Raw genomic sequence first — 18,475 nt, 5'->3', positions numbered from 1 at the left:
TTCATAAGATTTTTTCGAACTTAGAACTTATAATTTATTTTTTAATATTAAAACTTATATTTTATTATCATCAAAACATTTTTCTGTTTGTTAAATAAGGAAAAAGAAAATTTCATCAGTCAAACAATTAAAAGTTTATAAGTTTGAAAAAAAAAATGTTAACAAAGTCACCATCACGCCGAAATAAGTTATTTTTAAATTAAGAGACTACAATATCACTTTTAAATTTTAAAAACTAAAAAAAATCACTTTTTTTCAACTACATCTTAAAGAATTGTGCTTTTTTTAACATTTACTTAGAACGCTTATTTCTTAAGTTTAAAAAAAGAGATCCATAATTAATCCCTAAAAAAAATCTAAATTTCATTTCCTTCTAACAAAATTCTAATTATATTTTAACTACAACTTATGCTTAAGAATATTTTCTCACATGATTCGCTAATAAATAACCAGTATTAACGGTAAATAAAATAACCTTATTTGCATTACATCAAACAATCATGAAATTATTAAAACTAAACAATCTTAAATTTGAATGAAGTGTGCTGGATTGGGATTTCATTAAAAAAAAAATAGTACAAAAAAATCTTTTGAATTTTAAAATGTTTTATAAAAATTTAATGACTTTTATTTTTAAAAAGAAAATTGAAAGAATATAATAACTTTTAAGATTTTTTAAAAGACTTTTTAAATCAAGATTTATAAATTTTGAAAGAACTTTATTAGATTTCAAAGAATACTATGATTTTTGAAAATAATATAATTAATAATAAAAATTACATAAATGACAAAGTTTGAATAAAAAAATAAAATTAATAAAATTTTCAATATTTTAATAAATAATTAATTGTAATTTCATATATTTTTAAGTAGCATTTTTTTTTACATATAATTTTTTAAGTGTAACATTGGTAGTTGCTATTAAGAGCTTTAAGATTGGGAAATCTTAAGAGAATTTTATCTCAAAAAGGCTAGACAATAGACAAAAGAGTTAGCCTAAGAAAGTATAAAAGGAAAGTTTTGGAAAAGAAATTCATAATTCAAGTTTTCTAAAGTTATAGAGAGATTCTTCCTTCTTTATTCCTTATTTCTTCTACCATTTTCTCAATTGATTCTAGTATAGATGGTGAAGAACTCGAGTTATGAGATTGGAACTTCAAGCTATGTGCAAAGTCACTTCTTTTCCTCTAACGAATTTATTCATTAAGACTTGGTTCCTTATAAGTGTTTTTGGGTAAAAACTTGGTGATTTTCTTGGTTGCATATTATTTTTAATGATGAAATTATATTTTATACCACATGTTATAATTTAGTAGGGTCTAACTACTTAAACTATTTATCATATATATTGTAGGATACCTATATATATATAGTTAATATGTGTGATGACGCATTTAATGTGATGTATATGTTAATATGTTAAACATGTTGTAAGATGTTAAGTTGTAATACCGATGATGTTATCTTGTTGTAAGTTGTTATATTTGACATGTTGTTTATGAGATACTTACGTTGAATTCTTCTTATAAATTTATCTTGTGTTTTTTTATGGTTAAAACCGTAATAATCATATTTAATATAATAATCATATTTAATATAAAACACATGATAAAATTAGCGGGATAATTGAAAAAAAGTAATGTTAGAAATAACTAGTCTTATTAATGGTCACTCAAATGTAATCATGTCTTGTATAGACGTCGATTGACACTTAGATTTATTTTATACTTAGTACGATATTTTATATTTAATATGTATGTAGTTTATACTAATACTTGTTATATTATAAATTTCAACGTTGTTTAATCTTCTACTATATAGTATTTAATCAGCAACAAATGTAATGACCTTTCGAATTGTTATATTATATATTTATATTTTTTCATTCATACTATTAAATTTTAACAATATATTCAAATTTATAATATTTATTAATAAATAAAATAATCAAAATATATTTTTAATATATATTTAAAATTTTGATATCATAATATTAAATTTAATTGAAATCAAGTATTTGTTAAATTTTAATAATTTAATAATTTTAGCAATATATGATATTTTATAAATTTTAAATATTTAATAATTAAAAATAAATATTAATAAATCATATTGATAGATATTTTAAAAAAGATATTAATTGATAAAAAAAAGAGAAAATAAAAAGAAGAAGAAAAAGAGAAAAATAAATAAATAAGAGAAACAAACATATTATATATATATATATATATATATGATAAGAAATACATGAGAAGAGAGAAGAAGAGAAAGAGAGAAAATAAAATTATGAAAAATTTTAATAATTTTAATAAAATTATTAGATAAGTGAATTACATGTATTTTATAAATAAAAAAGTCATTAAAATTATCTTTTGGTACATCACCCACTGATATTCCACTTATGGGCGATTGCCAAACAATCCTGATAACATTAATTGTTCATTTTAATTTTCTCCTAACATTTGTATCATTCTGTTTTGTAAAAGAAAAAAGGTTACTCGATGTAAACTTTATTCATTATCTAATTGATGTAAACTTTATTCATTATCTAATTAATTAAACGGTTAATCACAAGAGACTCTTGCTTAGAAAGTTGTGCATCACTATACTATAGTATTAGTAAGACATTTACCCTGAAACAAAAAGAGAAAATAAAATACATAATGCATCAAAGGCTAAGTAGAGTTATTTAACTCATTTGTTAATGGCCAATTCGCAATGTTTTTTCCTATTAGAAAAGGGTTGGGTTTGTTTTCAGCCTATATTTGTTCAGGGAACTTCCCCTCTTCTCTCTCTTTATCCCATTCAGCAATCTGCAAAATATAAAATAAAATTAACCGGCCATGACTTAAAATACGTGTCAACACTAGAGTTTTTTGATTCTCAGTCCACAATGATCCAAGAAAAAGTGTTTTTATTAATTAATATAAGTTGAGAAAAAATGTTTTTAGTTGGGATTTGTTCTAACTCACCCATTCGGTTGGACAGAAAGACCTTAAATGTATGCCAAGTTTTTCGCATTCTGCTGCTTTCTCGCCCTTCTGCGTAATGCATCTGATTGCACCACACAATCTACTGAATTAGAATTGGTTTTAAATTATGATTCTAAGTGTGACAAAAACATGTTCACTTACCTCTCATACTCCACATATTTTACATAACAATGTCGCATTTTATAATCACTACTACTACTGTCTGTTGTTTGCAGCTTTTCCTCCTCTTTCTGCACAAACATAGTTTGTACATAAAAACTTTTGTATCAGCTGGTATCCATTTTAGAAACTGACAGGTGCACATAAATTTTTTAAGCTAAGTCACTAAGTGTTGCATTAATATACCTTGTTGTTGGCTGAAGAGGTTGGAGGGGGTGGAGAAACGGTGCCGTATTGGTGAGCTGGCCTTGGAGCTTGTTCACCTCGCGCCACTTTGTTAACGTCCCTGGCTCTCATCTTGTCATGCGGATCCACCTGCGCTGAAGACATGTTTCTTCTATGATCTCTGTCTAGTGCTTTTGCATTTCAACAATGATAAAACTAAACAAACACAGCATAAGCATATGCACCTTAGTCTTCAACTTTAACGTATATAGGTGTTAAGTAATGCACAACTTGTCTACTTAATTTCTAGGTTCTCTAATAATGACACGTGGCACTGTAATGACACCTGGCTTTTTTCGCAGGCTACTCGTGTCAACACTCAACACTGAGTGTCAGCCATTACTTTACCACACAAGAATAATATTATTGTAACTTTGAGCCTTTACAATAACTTAGTGCATATCTGGATTCACGTAACCGATCTACGTTTTAACCCGATTTGACGCGAAAGTAAAAATTTATAGCGGTGTTGTTTACGCGATTTAAGCCGGGAAACGTGAAACCAATCACACAGTTAGACGGCTGCCATGATCTTAATTTTCTTCATTTTCCTACCCAATAGTGTTTATGTTTTAAAATATTTTTTCCTTTTCTCTTTTAGATAAATATCACTACTCAAATAAAGTAATTGACGAGTTGAGCATTTTTGTTTTTGAAAACAAAATCAGCTCATGAAAATAGTGTACATCTCTTTTTATAGCTTTATTGTACGGTGAATAATGTATTTTCTTTAGATGATTTATATTAAAACCAGTTTTAAAATATTTTTTAAAACAAGGCAAGTAAAATTTTGATGTCATCTTAATACATTGCATGGTGATAGCTATGGATTGAATTTAAGTTTAAATATATTTTTAATTTTTTAAATTTAGATTAAATTTACTTTTATTTTTAAATTAAAATTAATCTTTTAATTTTTATAATATCAAAAGATATTATTTTAATCATAGAGACATAAATAACATATTTAATAATGATCGATCAAAATAAATATGCAATTTCAGTTAAATTTTATGTGATTTTTTACTAATAAAAATGTTAATAGAGGTGTTAGTAAGTGAATTTTGAGCAATAATTTTTCACAAGTTTATTAGTGAAAGTAGAGTATAAGGAGAATTTTTTAAAAATTAATTGAATTAAAAAAATAAATTTTAAATTTAAAGGATAAAAAAAATATCCTAAATTTAAAACATATTTATGCGAATAATTTATTCTCTTAAGAAAAAGGCTAAACTTTAGGTACGGTAGAATACGGTAACCTTTAAGGGGACAGTTGGTGAAGTTGGGCCAAAACCAACGTTAGGCCCGAAAGCCATACATTGAACTTTCCTGTCTGTGACTTAGTCTTTTTGCAAATTTTCCTCCCTAACACACCTCTGTGTGTATTTAAAAAAAAAAAAAACTTTTTTCTTCTAAAAATATATTCGTACATTTGATTATATTCAACACTTTAGAAATAAATTTTTTAAAAATTTATATTTTTTAATTTAATTTAAAAAAATATATTTTACTTCACGAATTAATTAAAAATGCTGCAAATTTTTACTTATAGATTATTATTGTCACATAAATAATGACATAATTAAAATCATTGAAAAAATAAAACAAGGGACTCAAATATTACACGATTCAAAAGTAGAGTCCAAAATTAATATAAATCAAACACAAAATGGTGCATAAGTAAAATATAAATCTCACATAAAAAATACTCATTCCGAATCAAATTTTTTGTAAACTTTTGCAAACCTCTTAAGAAATACTTAATAATTTATATATTGAGTCTAAAATACTCTCATTAAATATCTTTGAGTATGTAAAATAAAAAAATTTATAATTATGCAATAAAATATTAATTATCAAAAAAAGTATATATATAAAATAATTAATATCACTTGAAATATATAAAACTTAAAAGATTTTAGAACAAGAGAAAAAGTATGAAACATTTTAAAAATATATGATATTGAGGAAATATATATTAGTTACAAGACTTTCTCTTTTGATAAAACTTAGCCATAACAACTAAATTAATTGCGTACATTTAGATATCCAACTAATTTTGATTGATTTTGATAAGAAAAACTTATTTTTGATCCGGTACGAATTTTCTCTAACTTGAAAATTTGATTTCGAGTATATAAATCTCCGCCTTGCCCTACTGACCTTTTTTTTTTTTACAGCAAAAAAATATGTATATAATATATATATATATATATATATATATATATATATATATATATATATATATATGAGTTAATTATCTATACATTGTTAGTGTAAAAAAATTTTATACTGACAACCAATTATATCTTTTAATTGTGTCATGTCACTATAAACACATTTATTTTTAATAGTGACATGACACAATTAAAAAATATAATTAGTTACCAGTACAAAAAATTTTTACATTAGCAGTATATAGGTGTTTAATTATATATATATATATATATATATATATATATATTAAAGTTAAGTTTTTTTATTTTTCATAATTAAATAATTTAAGCTATAAAAATATTTAAGTAACAAACTTAAAATTATATGTTTATTTAAAAATATAATTTGATTATTAAATCTTCTATGTATAACTTTTCTTATTTTTTTCTATACTATTTATATTATAATATAATTATTAACTTATAATTTATTTTTATTTAAAATGTTTAAGTAAATTAAAATTCATTTAAAAAAGTGATAGGTTTCCAATGAGTTTACCTAAACCTAACAAAACCTAATGAAGATGGGAATGAGTTTTAAAAATATAAACTCAACTCTTTAAATTTTGGACTCAAACTTGCCTTTTATGGAGGTGGGGATGATGAGAGCAAAATTTATCTTGATCCACACCATTGTCATTCCTAATAAAATTATTTTCAAGACTAGTTGTGAGATGTGTAATGCCTTTCACATGAAGTAACAATCTATGTATAAACCCTAAACCCTAAACCCTAAACCCTGAACCCTAAACCCTAAACCATAAACCCTAAACCACTTTATATCAAACATAATCTAAAACAACTTAAAAGTCATATATAATGATATTTATAAATTCAACTGTTAGATTGAAATTTGTTTATTTTTATAAATATCTTTATATAGAACTTCCAAGTTGTTTTAAAAATATAAGCTTAACTCTTTAAAATTTATACTCAAACTCGTCTTTTATGGGGGTGAGAACGGGGAGAACAAAACTTGTCCTGACCTACCCCATTGTCATTCCTAATAAAACACTTTTCAAGATTAGTTGTGTGATGTGTAATGCCTTTCACATGAAGTAACAATCTTATGTGTGACCACTTTGTATCAAACATAGTTTAAAACAACTTGGAAGTCCTATATAAGGATATTTATAAATTCAACCGTTAAATTTGAAGTTTTTTTACTCTTAAATCATATATATAAAATTTTATATTAATAAAAAATGATTTGATACTTTATTTTTACAAAAAAAAATTAACATAATATATATTTTAAAATATAATAAAATATGAACATTTTGATTATTTTTAAGTTATTGTTTAATTTTAACAAAATTTGATATAAACATATAAAATGATATGAAATTATAATTCAATGATTGAATTTAAAAATATTTAATATAAATTACATCAGTATCGTTTGAACTCTACTGTCTATATATATATATATATTTTAAAGAGTTAATCACCTATATACTGTCAGTGTAAAATTTTTTTACACTGACAACCAATCATATATTTTAATAGTGACATGTCAGTTACTTATTTGATAAAATAATAATAAAATAAACAATTTTAAAAAATATGATTGATGTAAAACTTTACATTAACATGTGTAGGATGATTATTAACTAACTCTATTTTAAAATATTGTTGAGATAGGCTTGAATTTCATTTTATTTAATATTTTGGTGCTGCGTGGATGCAATCCCATTAAATAAGACATAAAGTGCAATAGTTAAATCTCTCCGCGTCTTCTTGTTCCTTTCGCCGAGAATCCGAGATCAACCCCTGCCTTCGTCGGGGTTTTTCTCGGCTTCTTCTGATTCCTCTTTCGCTTCGAAATGGCGCCAGTTTCAGCTTTGGCCAAGTACAAGCTTGTGTTCTTGGGTGACCAATCCGTCGGCAAGACCAGCATCATCACTCGTTTCATGTACGATAAATTCGACAACACCTATCAGGTTCGTCCCTAACCGTCAGATCCAATCGTCAAAAACTCTCAACTTAGTTCCTTAAGCCTAAAACCACTTCTTAAACCTTCATTCTTCGGTGTTTGATTTGATTATTTGTTTTTTTTATGCATATTAAAAGAAAATCGATGTTAGCTTGCTTGGATTTAGATTTATACCTGCTTCTGAATGGGATTTGCCTTTCCTTTCGGTATAGTCTATCCATCAAACTGCTATGCTGAGTGATTATTATAATTAATATTTTATTTAAAATAATAAGGTAGAAGAACTCAACTCTGTGTTATAGATTTGATTATAAATCTTAGTTTAAAGTGATTCAATAAGAAAATGAGTTAGCGGTCTATTTCGGCCATATATCTTTACTTAGTCTGTCATTTAGTTTGATCTTGTTACTGACTTGTTGCGCTCAATTTTCGTCACGAGGATTATAATATGCATACTTGTGTTTTCGTTGTGTGCTTGTAATCTGGTTGAGTTTAGGCTTAGATTACTTTCTAAGTGTAATAGGCATGCCGCTTCTTTGGATGTATGTATTTTCATCTCCTTAACTTGATCTTACTAGTATATTTTTGTTGAATGCTAATTGATTTTGATTTTTGCCTTCGTGCAGGCTACAATTGGTATTGATTTTCTATCAAAAACTATGTATCTTGAAGACCGGACTGTTCGACTGCAATTGTGGTAAGATCCAGGACTAATGTGTCACAATATAAGTCTATTTGGATACAAACTTAGAAGACCTTTTGAGAATTTCTCTACTAAAAACATGAAAATAAAGAGTTTTTTTCTAGAGAAACTCTTAAAATCACTTTTAGCTTATATACAAACAAGCTCTAAAATGGTTAGGAAACGACTGGGTTTTTAGGAAAGGATTGGAAGAGGAGGGAAAGCATGGATGGGACAGTTCCCCCAATTTTATTATACAGGCGATAATAGGATGAGCGGAATTACTTTATAATAATGACATTATAATTAAATTTCACCTGAATGCGAGGGTTCACTTTCCAGTAGATCTCAATGCTCATATTTTGCTTCTGCTGACATGAATTAAGTTTACTTCTGTTCATCCCAAATAGGAGCAAAAATAACTTATTTTAAATTTGTGGGCATATAGGGAGAGATTAAGTAGTCTTTCATCAGTTTCTTCTCTCCCTGGAAATTATATAATGATTAATAGGACCATTGTACAAAAGAGTTTACTTCTCTTTAGATTACTGAATTTATACATGCATGAATTCTTGAGATTTCTCTTTGTTTCTTTAGTTTACAATCAATCTGCCTTCAATGTTTCACATCATGTGCTGAGTGTTATCCTTCATATTGTATATCCTGTTGCATCTCATTATGTATTTTTTTTGTTATTAACTTTTAACTTACCTTGTTCTTGAGTTTTTACAAAATTTATATCTACATTCTACAGAAATAAAATATTTTTTATTTAGTCGAGTATATTTCTATTTCTAAACCTGAGATATCATGCATACTTCATGGTTTTCTATCTCGTGCTTATGTGATTGTTTCCTCAGCGTGGATGCTTTCCACTTTCCAAATGCTCATCTTTTCATGTGTTCTGACAGGGATACAGCTGGACAGGAAAGATTTAGAAGTCTTATTCCAAGCTACATCAGGGACTCATCTGTAGCTGTTATTGTATTTGACGTTGCAAGTACGTAATTTGGGATTTGCTTTCTATTCACTTTTTATTGTTGCCCGTTGTTTTATGCCTTCTTACATGGCTTGTGCCTTTTAATTGTAGTTAATCTGATCGAAGCTGCTAATATAGCTTCTTATTGTTTACTTATCGAATAACTTTGAGTTTGACTGTTAACTTATGGACTTCACATTATTTTAAATACTATGTGCTGTTGAAGCAGGATGTCATTTTATTTTTTGTTTAGGCCATAGGAAGTAGCAGAATGATATAGTAATTTAGCTCCAACTCTTGCTTAATAGCCTTTTATAGCAAACCATGCCATCCAAATTCCATTTGTAATCTCTCTACATGATTTGAATATTTTGTTGGATGAAATGTCTGTTGAGAGCTCTGTCAAGAACGCTTTCTGATAAAGTTCATATACTTGTTGTATAGGTCGGCAGACTTTCTTAAATACATCAAAGTGGATTGAAGAGGTGCGAACAGAGAGAGGCAGTGATGTCATTATTGTTCTTGTTGGGAACAAAACTGATCTTGTTGAAAAAAGGTAATGAGTAATGAAGAGAAGAATGTCAGATTGATTTTAGGGAGAATCAAATTGGGAACTGTTGGCAAAATTAATTTCAGTCAAGAACAATTAACCAAACCACACATACTGACTTAACTGACCACTTTAGCTAATTGTTCTTAAACTGTAACTGTTTCTACCTAGAATATTAAATTGTAAATTTGTAATATGAATCACTTAGGACATTATCAATCTGGTTACAGTGGCTTATTTATCTTATTTCTTTCCTATTATTACCTCCTTTTTTGTCCAATATACAATTCCATTAGGCAATTACCTATTTGTTTCCTTATCCCTTCTTTTATCTGATTTATTATCCCGTTACCCATTTGATATACGGATTAAGTGCTTACAACTGCATACATAAAGTTGTAGGGAAGGAATAAATTATTGGTCTGGGGTAGGAAGATGACAACGTGTGGGATGTAGGAATGCTTACGATTAAGAATTAAGATATTGCTTACTAGTTAAAAGTCTTAAATATGTGCTGCATGCAGGTTAAACCTACCATAGAAGACAAGTCTTGGCCTTTATCTAGTTTTGGATGTATAAAAGAAATTTAAGGTTTTTTCAGGCTCTAGCTGCATGGTTAGTTTGACCTTAAAGATGTTCCATAGGCATAGTATGTTCTTGCTATATAGTTCTGGAGATTTGCTAGTGTCACACTTTGAAATTAACTGTTTTGTTTTACCAACCATCTTTGTGTGAATCTGCAGACAAGTCTCTATAGAGGAAGGGGAAGCAAAAGCACGTGAGCTCAATGTCATGTTCATTGAAACTAGTGCTAAGGCTGGGTTTAACATAAAGGTAACTGACTGCCAACTTTTTCTCTTTCTCTACATTTTCATTGAATGCTCTGTTTCTGACCAGAGTCAAATGAATCATAAAAAATGTGATGATTGGACTCTACACACGTATTTGGACCTTCGAATATCAACATGATGAACTACTTTTTACTGTTTAATCATATGCTTCAAATTGCTTGCATATATGAATTTTGTTTAAACCCGTGGGGTTTCTGCATGGTCTCCCTCCCCCTCTCTTTTGAAAATAACTTCTGAGATCCTTATATGGTTCTAATATTTTTCTTGCTTACAACTTACCATGTATTTTGTTATTGGATATCTGTACAGGCCCTTTTTCGAAAAATTGCAGCAGCATTACCCGGAATGGAAACATTATCTTCTGCAAAACAAGAAGACATGGTTGATGTAAACTTAAAGTCTACAAGTGGCAGTTCTCAATCTCAACCCCAGTCAAGTGGATGTTCTTGTTAAATATGCCTTATATTGTGCGGTGCACCTTTTTGTGTCATGCCTTTGTTTTATGCAGGTTTTACTTTAGTCTTCTACAGCATTATATGAAAGATGAAAGAATATACAAGTGGTGCAGGGTAGGGGTTGATACAAGTTCTGTCTAGAATGTTGTTGTTAGTTGATTATGCCTGCGATAATGTACTAGAGAGTAGTAAAGCTGGCCAACCAAGAATTGAATTATGTTCATTGTACCCTATAAAACGTGTGATAAGATTAGAAGTTAACTTGTTCATTTGGATTGTGACATATGTTTCTGTTTAACTTGTTCATTTGGATTTACTTGTTCATGGTACCATGATTTTCCATCTTGCTAGGGCTTTCTAGCCAAGTGTCCACAACAATAATGATAATTCTGACAATGGTGGCCGGGGAAGACCGAGTCTAGTAGTTTTAGATCTATTATGTTCTTAGCAATTAGCCCCTCTGCAAAATATGGAAATACATAACCAAAACAATTTTCATTGAATGTCTATCAAGTATTCTGCCAAATTGTAGTTGCATATTTGGCGAACATGGTAACATTTTATGTTCGGAAAACCTTCGGTTATCATCACGCTTCTCAGTTGAGTTTGTGCACTTGTGTTCTAACAATTTGCAAATGGATTTTCTTGTATTGGTTGTGCTATACCTTAATATGATTTTACTGTGTCCTAAAAATTAGGAAAATTTATGATAGTAAAAAATCACCGGAATTAATAAAAAGACCAAATTGAAACACCAAATAAATTGAAATACATAATGAAAGGCCAAAATAAAACAAAAGATTAGACAAATACCAAATTTAAACAAGATTTCAAATAGTAGTTTGCTAAGAAAAAAAATTGTGAAAAATACTGTTTATTAGTGACAAATGATGAGAAAGAGGTGGAAAGCAATCTAAATACATCTTTTATGGAGAGCAGTACTCCTTTAGTTCAATATCAAATACTCTATAAATTGAAATTACTCAAACTAGTATTATTCAAAAGCTCCCGACGAGCATTCTAAATTTACAAATGTTCTTCTAAAATTAATACTCTTAAATTTATTGAAAACACCTTTTATTTCCTTCTAAAGTATTATTCTCCCTCTTAAATAGTCTTTAAAATAAGAAAATTACATAACTAATATTTCAAGTATTAGAAATCCTAACAGGTAACCTTATTGAAAAATCCATCAAATTAGTTATTGAACATGTTTAGGGTTTAGGGTTTAGGGTTTAGGGTTTAGGGTTTATATATTTTATAGAGGAAATTACATTTTATATATTTATCTCGTAAGTGGTTAAAAATAAATGAAAATAATTATACAATTATCTATATGTATTTGCAGCACTAATGATTAAATATAAATGATATAATAAATTATTAATTTATCTAATAATAATTTAATTTTCCTTAAAATGATTACCTGTATCATGTAAAATTGGACAGACAATCAACAGGTTAATAAATTGAGTGTAGAAAATTCGAATTCCGTATTAACGTCTCGAGTTCTATAATGTTTGATGTCAACGATTCTAACTCTTTTAAAATAAGTTTTATTTTGGTAAGAAAAGATTACTAAAAATAACTTATTTATTTATTATAAATCTAAAATATAATTTATATATTTAAAATATCTATTTCTACTAATTTAAAATATAATTTATATATTCACTTGTATTATTTATTTATATATAATTTATTATAAATTTTACTTTATATAATAAATCCACACTTGGAAAAAAATACATTAATTTACTTGTAGTAGTGCACCTATAAAGTATATTTTTGGTTAAATTTGAGTAACACAAAATGTTGAGCATGATGGAGAGAAAGGAGGAAATCTGAATGAGAAGGGCGTTTTGTTGAATTGAGGTGTGTTGTGTTGTGTTGTGTTGTGAAAATGGCGCCAGTGTCGGCTCTTGCAAAGTACAAGCTGGTGTTCTTGGGTGATCAGTCTGTGGGCAAAACCAGCATCATCACTCGCTTCATGTATGACAAATTTGACAACACTTATCAGGTCATCAGATCCACTTTTTACTTTCAATGTCATTGCTATGATCATGAAAAATAAAATGCTGCACCTCATCATTGAATTACCATTATCATCATTGATCTGAATGTATATATCATACGTGTTTTTGGTATTGAAAGTAGTTTTAATAGATCACGGTTTTCCTGTGGGATCAATTATGATGTAGATATATCATAATTGATGATATTCTATAGATATTGCTAATTTATAGGGTAATGCAAGGACAGAAAAGTGAAATAATTGAGAGTTTTAGGGAGAGAATAATTTCAATTATGGTATCTAACTGGATGGAAAATGTGACCTTTTTCTTTGTCAATGAATAAATCCTTAAGGTGGTAGGTAGAATTACCCATGAATGGCTGGTTTTATATCTCTAATATGCCAAAATTCAACTTTATAGCTGCTGAGCGGTTCTGATACCATGTTAAATAACTCTCATAAAAGCTCAAGTTTGTTAGGTAGAACCGTAGAAGCCCATGAACGACTTTATGTCTAAGACTTGTGTTTTTGATTTTTGTATTTTAGTAAGGCAGTAACGTGAACATTTATATCATGAAACTCAATCTTAAGTGTTTATAATTTATCAATAAATTACCTATTTTTGTCTGGGTTGTCTTTTCTTAATGCCTATATGAGGATATAAGAAAAGGATTCACTTGAAAATTTTGGTTCTTTCTCTTCACTTCGTCTTATAATGATGCAAAATAATACATGTATTCTCCTACTTCTACTTTCTTTTCCACTAGCAATATATATTTAGATGTTATATATGTCAGCGTGATCCAGTTATTCAACTTGATCATAGTATACAGAACATGTTTCAATTAATCTGCGTTATTAAACACCTTTTTGTTAACTGTTTCCTCATTTGTGTATGTGCATGTCTTCTCAATAAGGTTATCATTCACCTAGGTTGTCTCATAAGCATAATGTGCTTGAATGTTTTTTTGCACCGTATACATTTTTGAAATGGATTATACATTTAGTCGCTATGTCTTTTTCTTGTACTTAAACTTATTATTATCTTTTCAAACAGGCTACGATTGGTATTGATTTTTTATCCAAAACTATGTATCTTGAAGATCGAACTGTTCGGCTGCAGCTATGGTAAGATGTGGCATGTTGGAAATTCCACCAGGATGGGGGAAATAGTGATATTAGGGAATAAAATGGAAGGGCAAAGAGGGGTGGGGACCGTGGGGTAGCTTTTCTCAATCTCTCCCATTGTTTGGTTACTTATTTTAAATGAAAGAGGTAGGGGAGTGTCAATGTTATTTCGTAACAATATAATTTTTCCATGCTAAATTTTGGAAAGACTTCATAAGCAAGCTAGGTAGACTCACTTAAGAAGGCAATGTCTGTTTAATTCTTACGCAAGGCTTAAATTCAAGATCTTGTTTAAGTGGAATTAAGATCCTTGCCACTTGTACCAACATGCATTGGTTAAATGCCTTTTTCAACTTGATAGATTCAATGCTAAACACGATTCAAATGTCTTTGAATCAGAAACATTTGGTGCTTATAACTTTCTGGTATACGGATAATATCCTGATATCATATCCCTACAGTTTAGGAGTTATCTTTAATTAGGTAATTGACTTGTAATCAGTATAAATTCTTAGGGGTTGACAGGAATTCTCGCAGGCAGTCTAAAGAATTCAAGTATCACTTACTATTTGTATCTTGTTTAGCTTTGTTACTTCAAGTGTTAAAAATTGCTGCGTATTGGTTAATCAGAGTGAGGGTTCATGAAGTTTCATGTGTTTAATTGCATTTACATATATTAGCACTACAGGATTCCTTCATCATTTAATATTTTATTTTTAATCTTTTTTCCCCACAAAACCTTTATTTTTTTTCTTCATGTGTGATGTGTGACAACAGGGATACAGCTGGACAGGAAAGATTTAGAAGTCTTATTCCAAGCTACATCAGGGACTCATCTGTTGCAGTCATTGCTTATGATGTTGCAAGTATGCTATTTAGGGTGTTTCTCTTCACCTATTCCTTTCTTTTTGCTGCTTTTGCATTACAATAGTACTTAAGTTTCTCAAGGGAATATGTGTCCGAAACATCATTATTTTGGAAAGAAGCCAAATGCTAGTTTTCAACATCCAAGGAAGCAGAATCCCTCTCCTCCTGGTTTCTTTAACTATACTAGGACTCCTAAAACCTGGAACACAATTGAACAAGACATGTTCCTCAGAGTCTGAAGTTACTTGTGTCAATTAACTGAAACATTGTAAAGAACCTAAACTCTTTAGAAAATTAACCTTCTCTGACAGCTTCAGCCTACTATCCAGTGTCACCTTCTTGGATCTCTCTACATGATTTCAATCATCTGTGCATAAAATTTTTCTGCATTTTCTAGAAGACTTAGAAGGTTGCATTATAATTTTCATTTTTCTTATGAAATAGGCCGTCAAACTTTCCTAAACACATCAAAGTGGATTGAAGAGGTGCGCAGTGAGAGAGGCAGTGATGTTATTATTGTTCTTGTTGGGAACAAAACTGATCTCGTGGATAAGAGGTAATAATGGTAGAAATGTAGAATGACTTCATCATATGGTTTATTATGGGCTGTTTCATGGCCTGGTTCTTTTGTTTTTCTATTAACTAGTACCTCTTCAATTTTGACTAATTATTAGTTCATCATTTTCTGGGTATTTTGTCTTTTGTTTTTCTTAAGTATATTTTTCATCAGATATGTATGCATATGAGAGAGATGGGGCTGGGGAAATATGGAAGAGGGACAGTAAAAAAATTATCAACATATTTTATCCCAAATGACCTTCTCTCATTTCAGTGTGGTTGCTTCAATTGCATGGAAACCTTGTTAAAATGTGATTTTTTTTTAATTCTAGCTGAACACAAGTTTCAAAATAAATGTTGTTTCCTGACTTGGTGAACTAAGAAAGTGCTTCATTCTCCTAAATTTTAACCAGTGCTCTAAGAATGTTGCTTACATTTCAAAAATATATCAGCAGGTTACTGCTACTATACCATATAAGCTAAAGTCTTAGAAATTAGCACAGCCCTATATCATGTGATTGTCATATCATAGGAAAGGTATAGATTTGCTACTTGGCTTTAGTTGCTTGAATTGTTTTGTTCTTCAGATGTTCCATGTTTGCTTTACGATGCTGTTTTGATGTCTCCTAAGAGGGTTCATTTAAATACCCATTCTGCTTCTCATTTCTGGTGTCACCTTTTATTTCACGAGTCTATAGGCAAGTCTCTACAGAGGAAGGAGAAGCTAAGTCTCGTGAACTAAATGTCATGTTCATTGAAGCTAGTGCCAAAGCTGGCTTTAATATAAAGGTAAGCCTCCCCCTTCTTTTATGATAATTTTGCAATAATTTGCTTGTCTAGCCTCATTGAACCCTGCACACATGTACTTTCTTTCCGATTAACCTTGGAAAAATACTTGGAAATTATTTTTCTCGTACCATTAACTTTATAGCTCTTGCATTGTCTTGGGATATATATTGGATATGGTTCAAATGTGGGATTGAAGATAACATTCATATAAACTATTGTGGTAAGTGACTGGGTGTCGTTTTCTAGTGAGATGTTGAACAGTGCTGACAACAGTTGGTTATTTCTACTAGACATAGACTTTTCCAAAATTTACCTTCCTTTATGTTGAGATTGATGGAAACTGGGTCAGAAACTAAATCAAACGAGATTTTATCAATCAAATACCTAATTGTCACTCTTAACCGGTGTGATAGCAGAATGGGCAAGGGAAAAATCTACAAGAATGACTCTCCATCCAAAACTAATCCTCACTCACTAAGATTTTAATTGTATAAACTTCTCAATAGGTACTTATAAGAAAAGAAAATGAGAAGGTAAAATGAATTAATCTCCTATAAGTTAAAATTATGCATAAGTTAATTCATAAAAGTTATTTCATTTAACTTTTCCAAAGCGGATTTTAATTTATGCATATAAGCTTAATTCATTTTACCACCTTAATTTCTTCTACTATAAGTGTTTATTTGAAAAGTTCATCCAACTAAGACCTTACTCCCTCCCCTATCATCTATCGAAAATATGCTTATATATCTTTAATTTTTAAAAAGAAAAGAATAAATTAGTTTTGTTAGAAATCTATTAATTATATTTTAAATGTTTAAATTTAATTTGTTTGAATTATTTTAAAATTTATTTCCTTATTTTTAAGAATATGATGATATCAATATTTGACTTTTGTATTATAACTTCTCTATAAGAATAAATTATATAGCGATCTTCTTAAAAAAATATATTTCTACAAAACAAATACAAAACACCCCATCATCATCTTCTACCTCTATTTATAACAACCTAACTACATGACCTATTCTAACAGATTTTAAGGCCTTCTCTCAACTGACAAGACCTAACTAACAGGGCCCTTCCCATCCCAACAGAGATATATTTGTTTTGGTTGTCATAAATTTTAAAAGGCTAACTGCTTCAGTTATCAGATTACCTTCATTTGCATGCATGATTTTACATATTTTCTGGTTTTGACTTATTGTGTATTGACTTGTAAAACCTACATTTAGGCCCTCTTTCGAAAAATTGCTGCTGCATTACCTGGAATGGAAACACTATCTTCCACAAAACAAGAAGATATGGTTGACGTGAACCTAAGATCTTCTGGTGGCCATCAATCTCAACCTGAGTCTGGCGGATGTGCTTGCTGAATTTGCCTTATCTTTTTGCTTTGTGCTATTTATTTTGAAATGTACGTTTCTCAAATCTGTAAAGGTTCATTATGTTTGACTTTTAACAGCATTCTATGATAAAAAGTTAGAGAAGAACTAATATCGATACAATCGGGTGATTGTTTAGTTCACTATTCATTATTATTTTAATATGATTGTAATTTGAAATATAAACATTGACAGATTCACTTTCTTCTTCATGATTGCTTAAAGCCAGCTAGAGATGCCCATAAATGCATCTGAAGATGCAAAGAACTATTGAAGAAGTCAGCTGAGTTAAATAATCTAATATTCGAACAATTATAGGCACATTAGATATTTATTCCAGAATCACTTATGCTTCTGTGAAAGAAACTAAATCATTATTCTTATACGTTACTTGAGCTTCCTATATTTGGAACTCCTTAGATATATATTTTTTAACCTTTATAAATAAATTGTTGCTCCCATTAATTTTCCACTAATAGGACTCTATTTAGTAATGATGTTGACATGTATTTCAAGTGATCGATGACCACATTTCTCTCTGCTCTACCAATTATAATGATCTTGTCTATCTTGAATGTTATGTTGTTACATGCATGCAAAAATGGAGATAGAAAGATAAAAACCTCAGTCATGTAAAAAAAACAAACAACCAAACATTGATATTCTATGCATGTATTTAGAAAGAGTC

General features: G+C 29.1%; 3 protein-coding genes across 3 annotated transcripts; 2 read left to right on the top strand and 1 right to left on the bottom strand.

The window, feature by feature from the left end:
• Window positions 1-2,585: 2,585 nt before the first annotated feature.
• LOC109800056 (Cytochrome c oxidase, subunit Vib family protein) lies at window positions 2,586-3,572 on the bottom strand. Its single transcript, XM_020360737.3, has 4 exons — window positions 3,339-3,572; window positions 3,135-3,223; window positions 2,973-3,054; window positions 2,586-2,813 (listed from the first exon to the last, which is right to left on the bottom strand). The coding sequence occupies exons 1-4, from the start codon at window positions 3,480-3,482 to the stop codon at window positions 2,760-2,762; spliced, it is 369 nt and encodes a 122-aa protein (XP_020216326.1). The 5' UTR covers window positions 3,483-3,572; the 3' UTR covers window positions 2,586-2,759.
• A 3,729-nt stretch (window positions 3,573-7,301) lies between these two features.
• Window positions 7,302-11,362, top strand: LOC109800054 (ras-related protein RABH1b). Its single transcript, XM_029271794.2, has 6 exons — window positions 7,302-7,536; window positions 8,156-8,226; window positions 9,123-9,211; window positions 9,635-9,746; window positions 10,484-10,574; window positions 10,901-11,362. Exons 1-6 carry the CDS (start codon window positions 7,420-7,422, stop codon window positions 11,042-11,044), a joined length of 624 nt encoding a protein of 207 aa, XP_029127627.1. The 5' UTR covers window positions 7,302-7,419; the 3' UTR covers window positions 11,045-11,362.
• A 1,433-nt stretch (window positions 11,363-12,795) lies between these two features.
• LOC109800055 (ras-related protein RABH1b-like) lies at window positions 12,796-17,999 on the top strand. The gene is made up of 6 exons (XM_020360736.3): window positions 12,796-13,066; window positions 14,118-14,188; window positions 14,966-15,054; window positions 15,500-15,611; window positions 16,312-16,402; window positions 17,638-17,999. The coding sequence occupies exons 1-6, from the start codon at window positions 12,950-12,952 to the stop codon at window positions 17,776-17,778; spliced, it is 621 nt and encodes a 206-aa protein (XP_020216325.1). The 5' UTR covers window positions 12,796-12,949; the 3' UTR covers window positions 17,779-17,999.
• Window positions 18,000-18,475: the final 476 nt, after the last annotated feature.

The sequence above is a fragment of the Cajanus cajan genome, chromosome 11 (genome assembly GCF_000230855.2).
Source record: "Cajanus cajan strain Asha chromosome 11, NIPB_CcT2T_4, whole genome shotgun sequence".
In the NCBI taxonomy this organism is placed as follows: domain Eukaryota; kingdom Viridiplantae; phylum Streptophyta; class Magnoliopsida; order Fabales; family Fabaceae; genus Cajanus; species Cajanus cajan.
The sequence above is the reverse complement of the archived record's forward strand: the minus strand, read 5'-3'. Positions and strand labels throughout refer to the sequence as shown.

Coding starts and splice junctions, on each gene's coding strand:
- LOC109800054 (XM_029271794.2), top strand. CDS start 7,420: ATGGCGCCAGTTTCAGCTTTGGCCAAGTACAAGCTTGTGTTCTTGGGT. Junction 9,212..9,634: donor TATTGTATTTGACGTTGCAA/GTACGTAATTTG, acceptor CTTGTTGTATAG/GTCGGCAGACTTTCTTAAAT. Junction 10,575..10,900: donor AGGCTGGGTTTAACATAAAG/GTAACTGACTGC, acceptor ATATCTGTACAG/GCCCTTTTTCGAAAAATTGC.
- LOC109800056 (XM_020360737.3), bottom strand. CDS start 3,482: ATGTCTTCAGCGCAGGTGGATCCGCATGACAAGATGAGAGCCAGGGAC. Junction 3,055..3,134: donor AAATATGTGGAGTATGAGAG/GTAAGTGAACAT, acceptor TGGTGCAATCAG/ATGCATTACGCAGAAGGGCG. Junction 2,814..2,972: donor CTTTCTGTCCAACCGAATGG/GTGAGTTAGAAC, acceptor TATATTTTGCAG/ATTGCTGAATGGGATAAAGA.
- LOC109800055 (XM_020360736.3), top strand. CDS start 12,950: ATGGCGCCAGTGTCGGCTCTTGCAAAGTACAAGCTGGTGTTCTTGGGT. Junction 13,067..14,117: donor AATTTGACAACACTTATCAG/GTCATCAGATCC, acceptor CTTTTCAAACAG/GCTACGATTGGTATTGATTT. Junction 14,189..14,965: donor ACTGTTCGGCTGCAGCTATG/GTAAGATGTGGC, acceptor GTGTGACAACAG/GGATACAGCTGGACAGGAAA.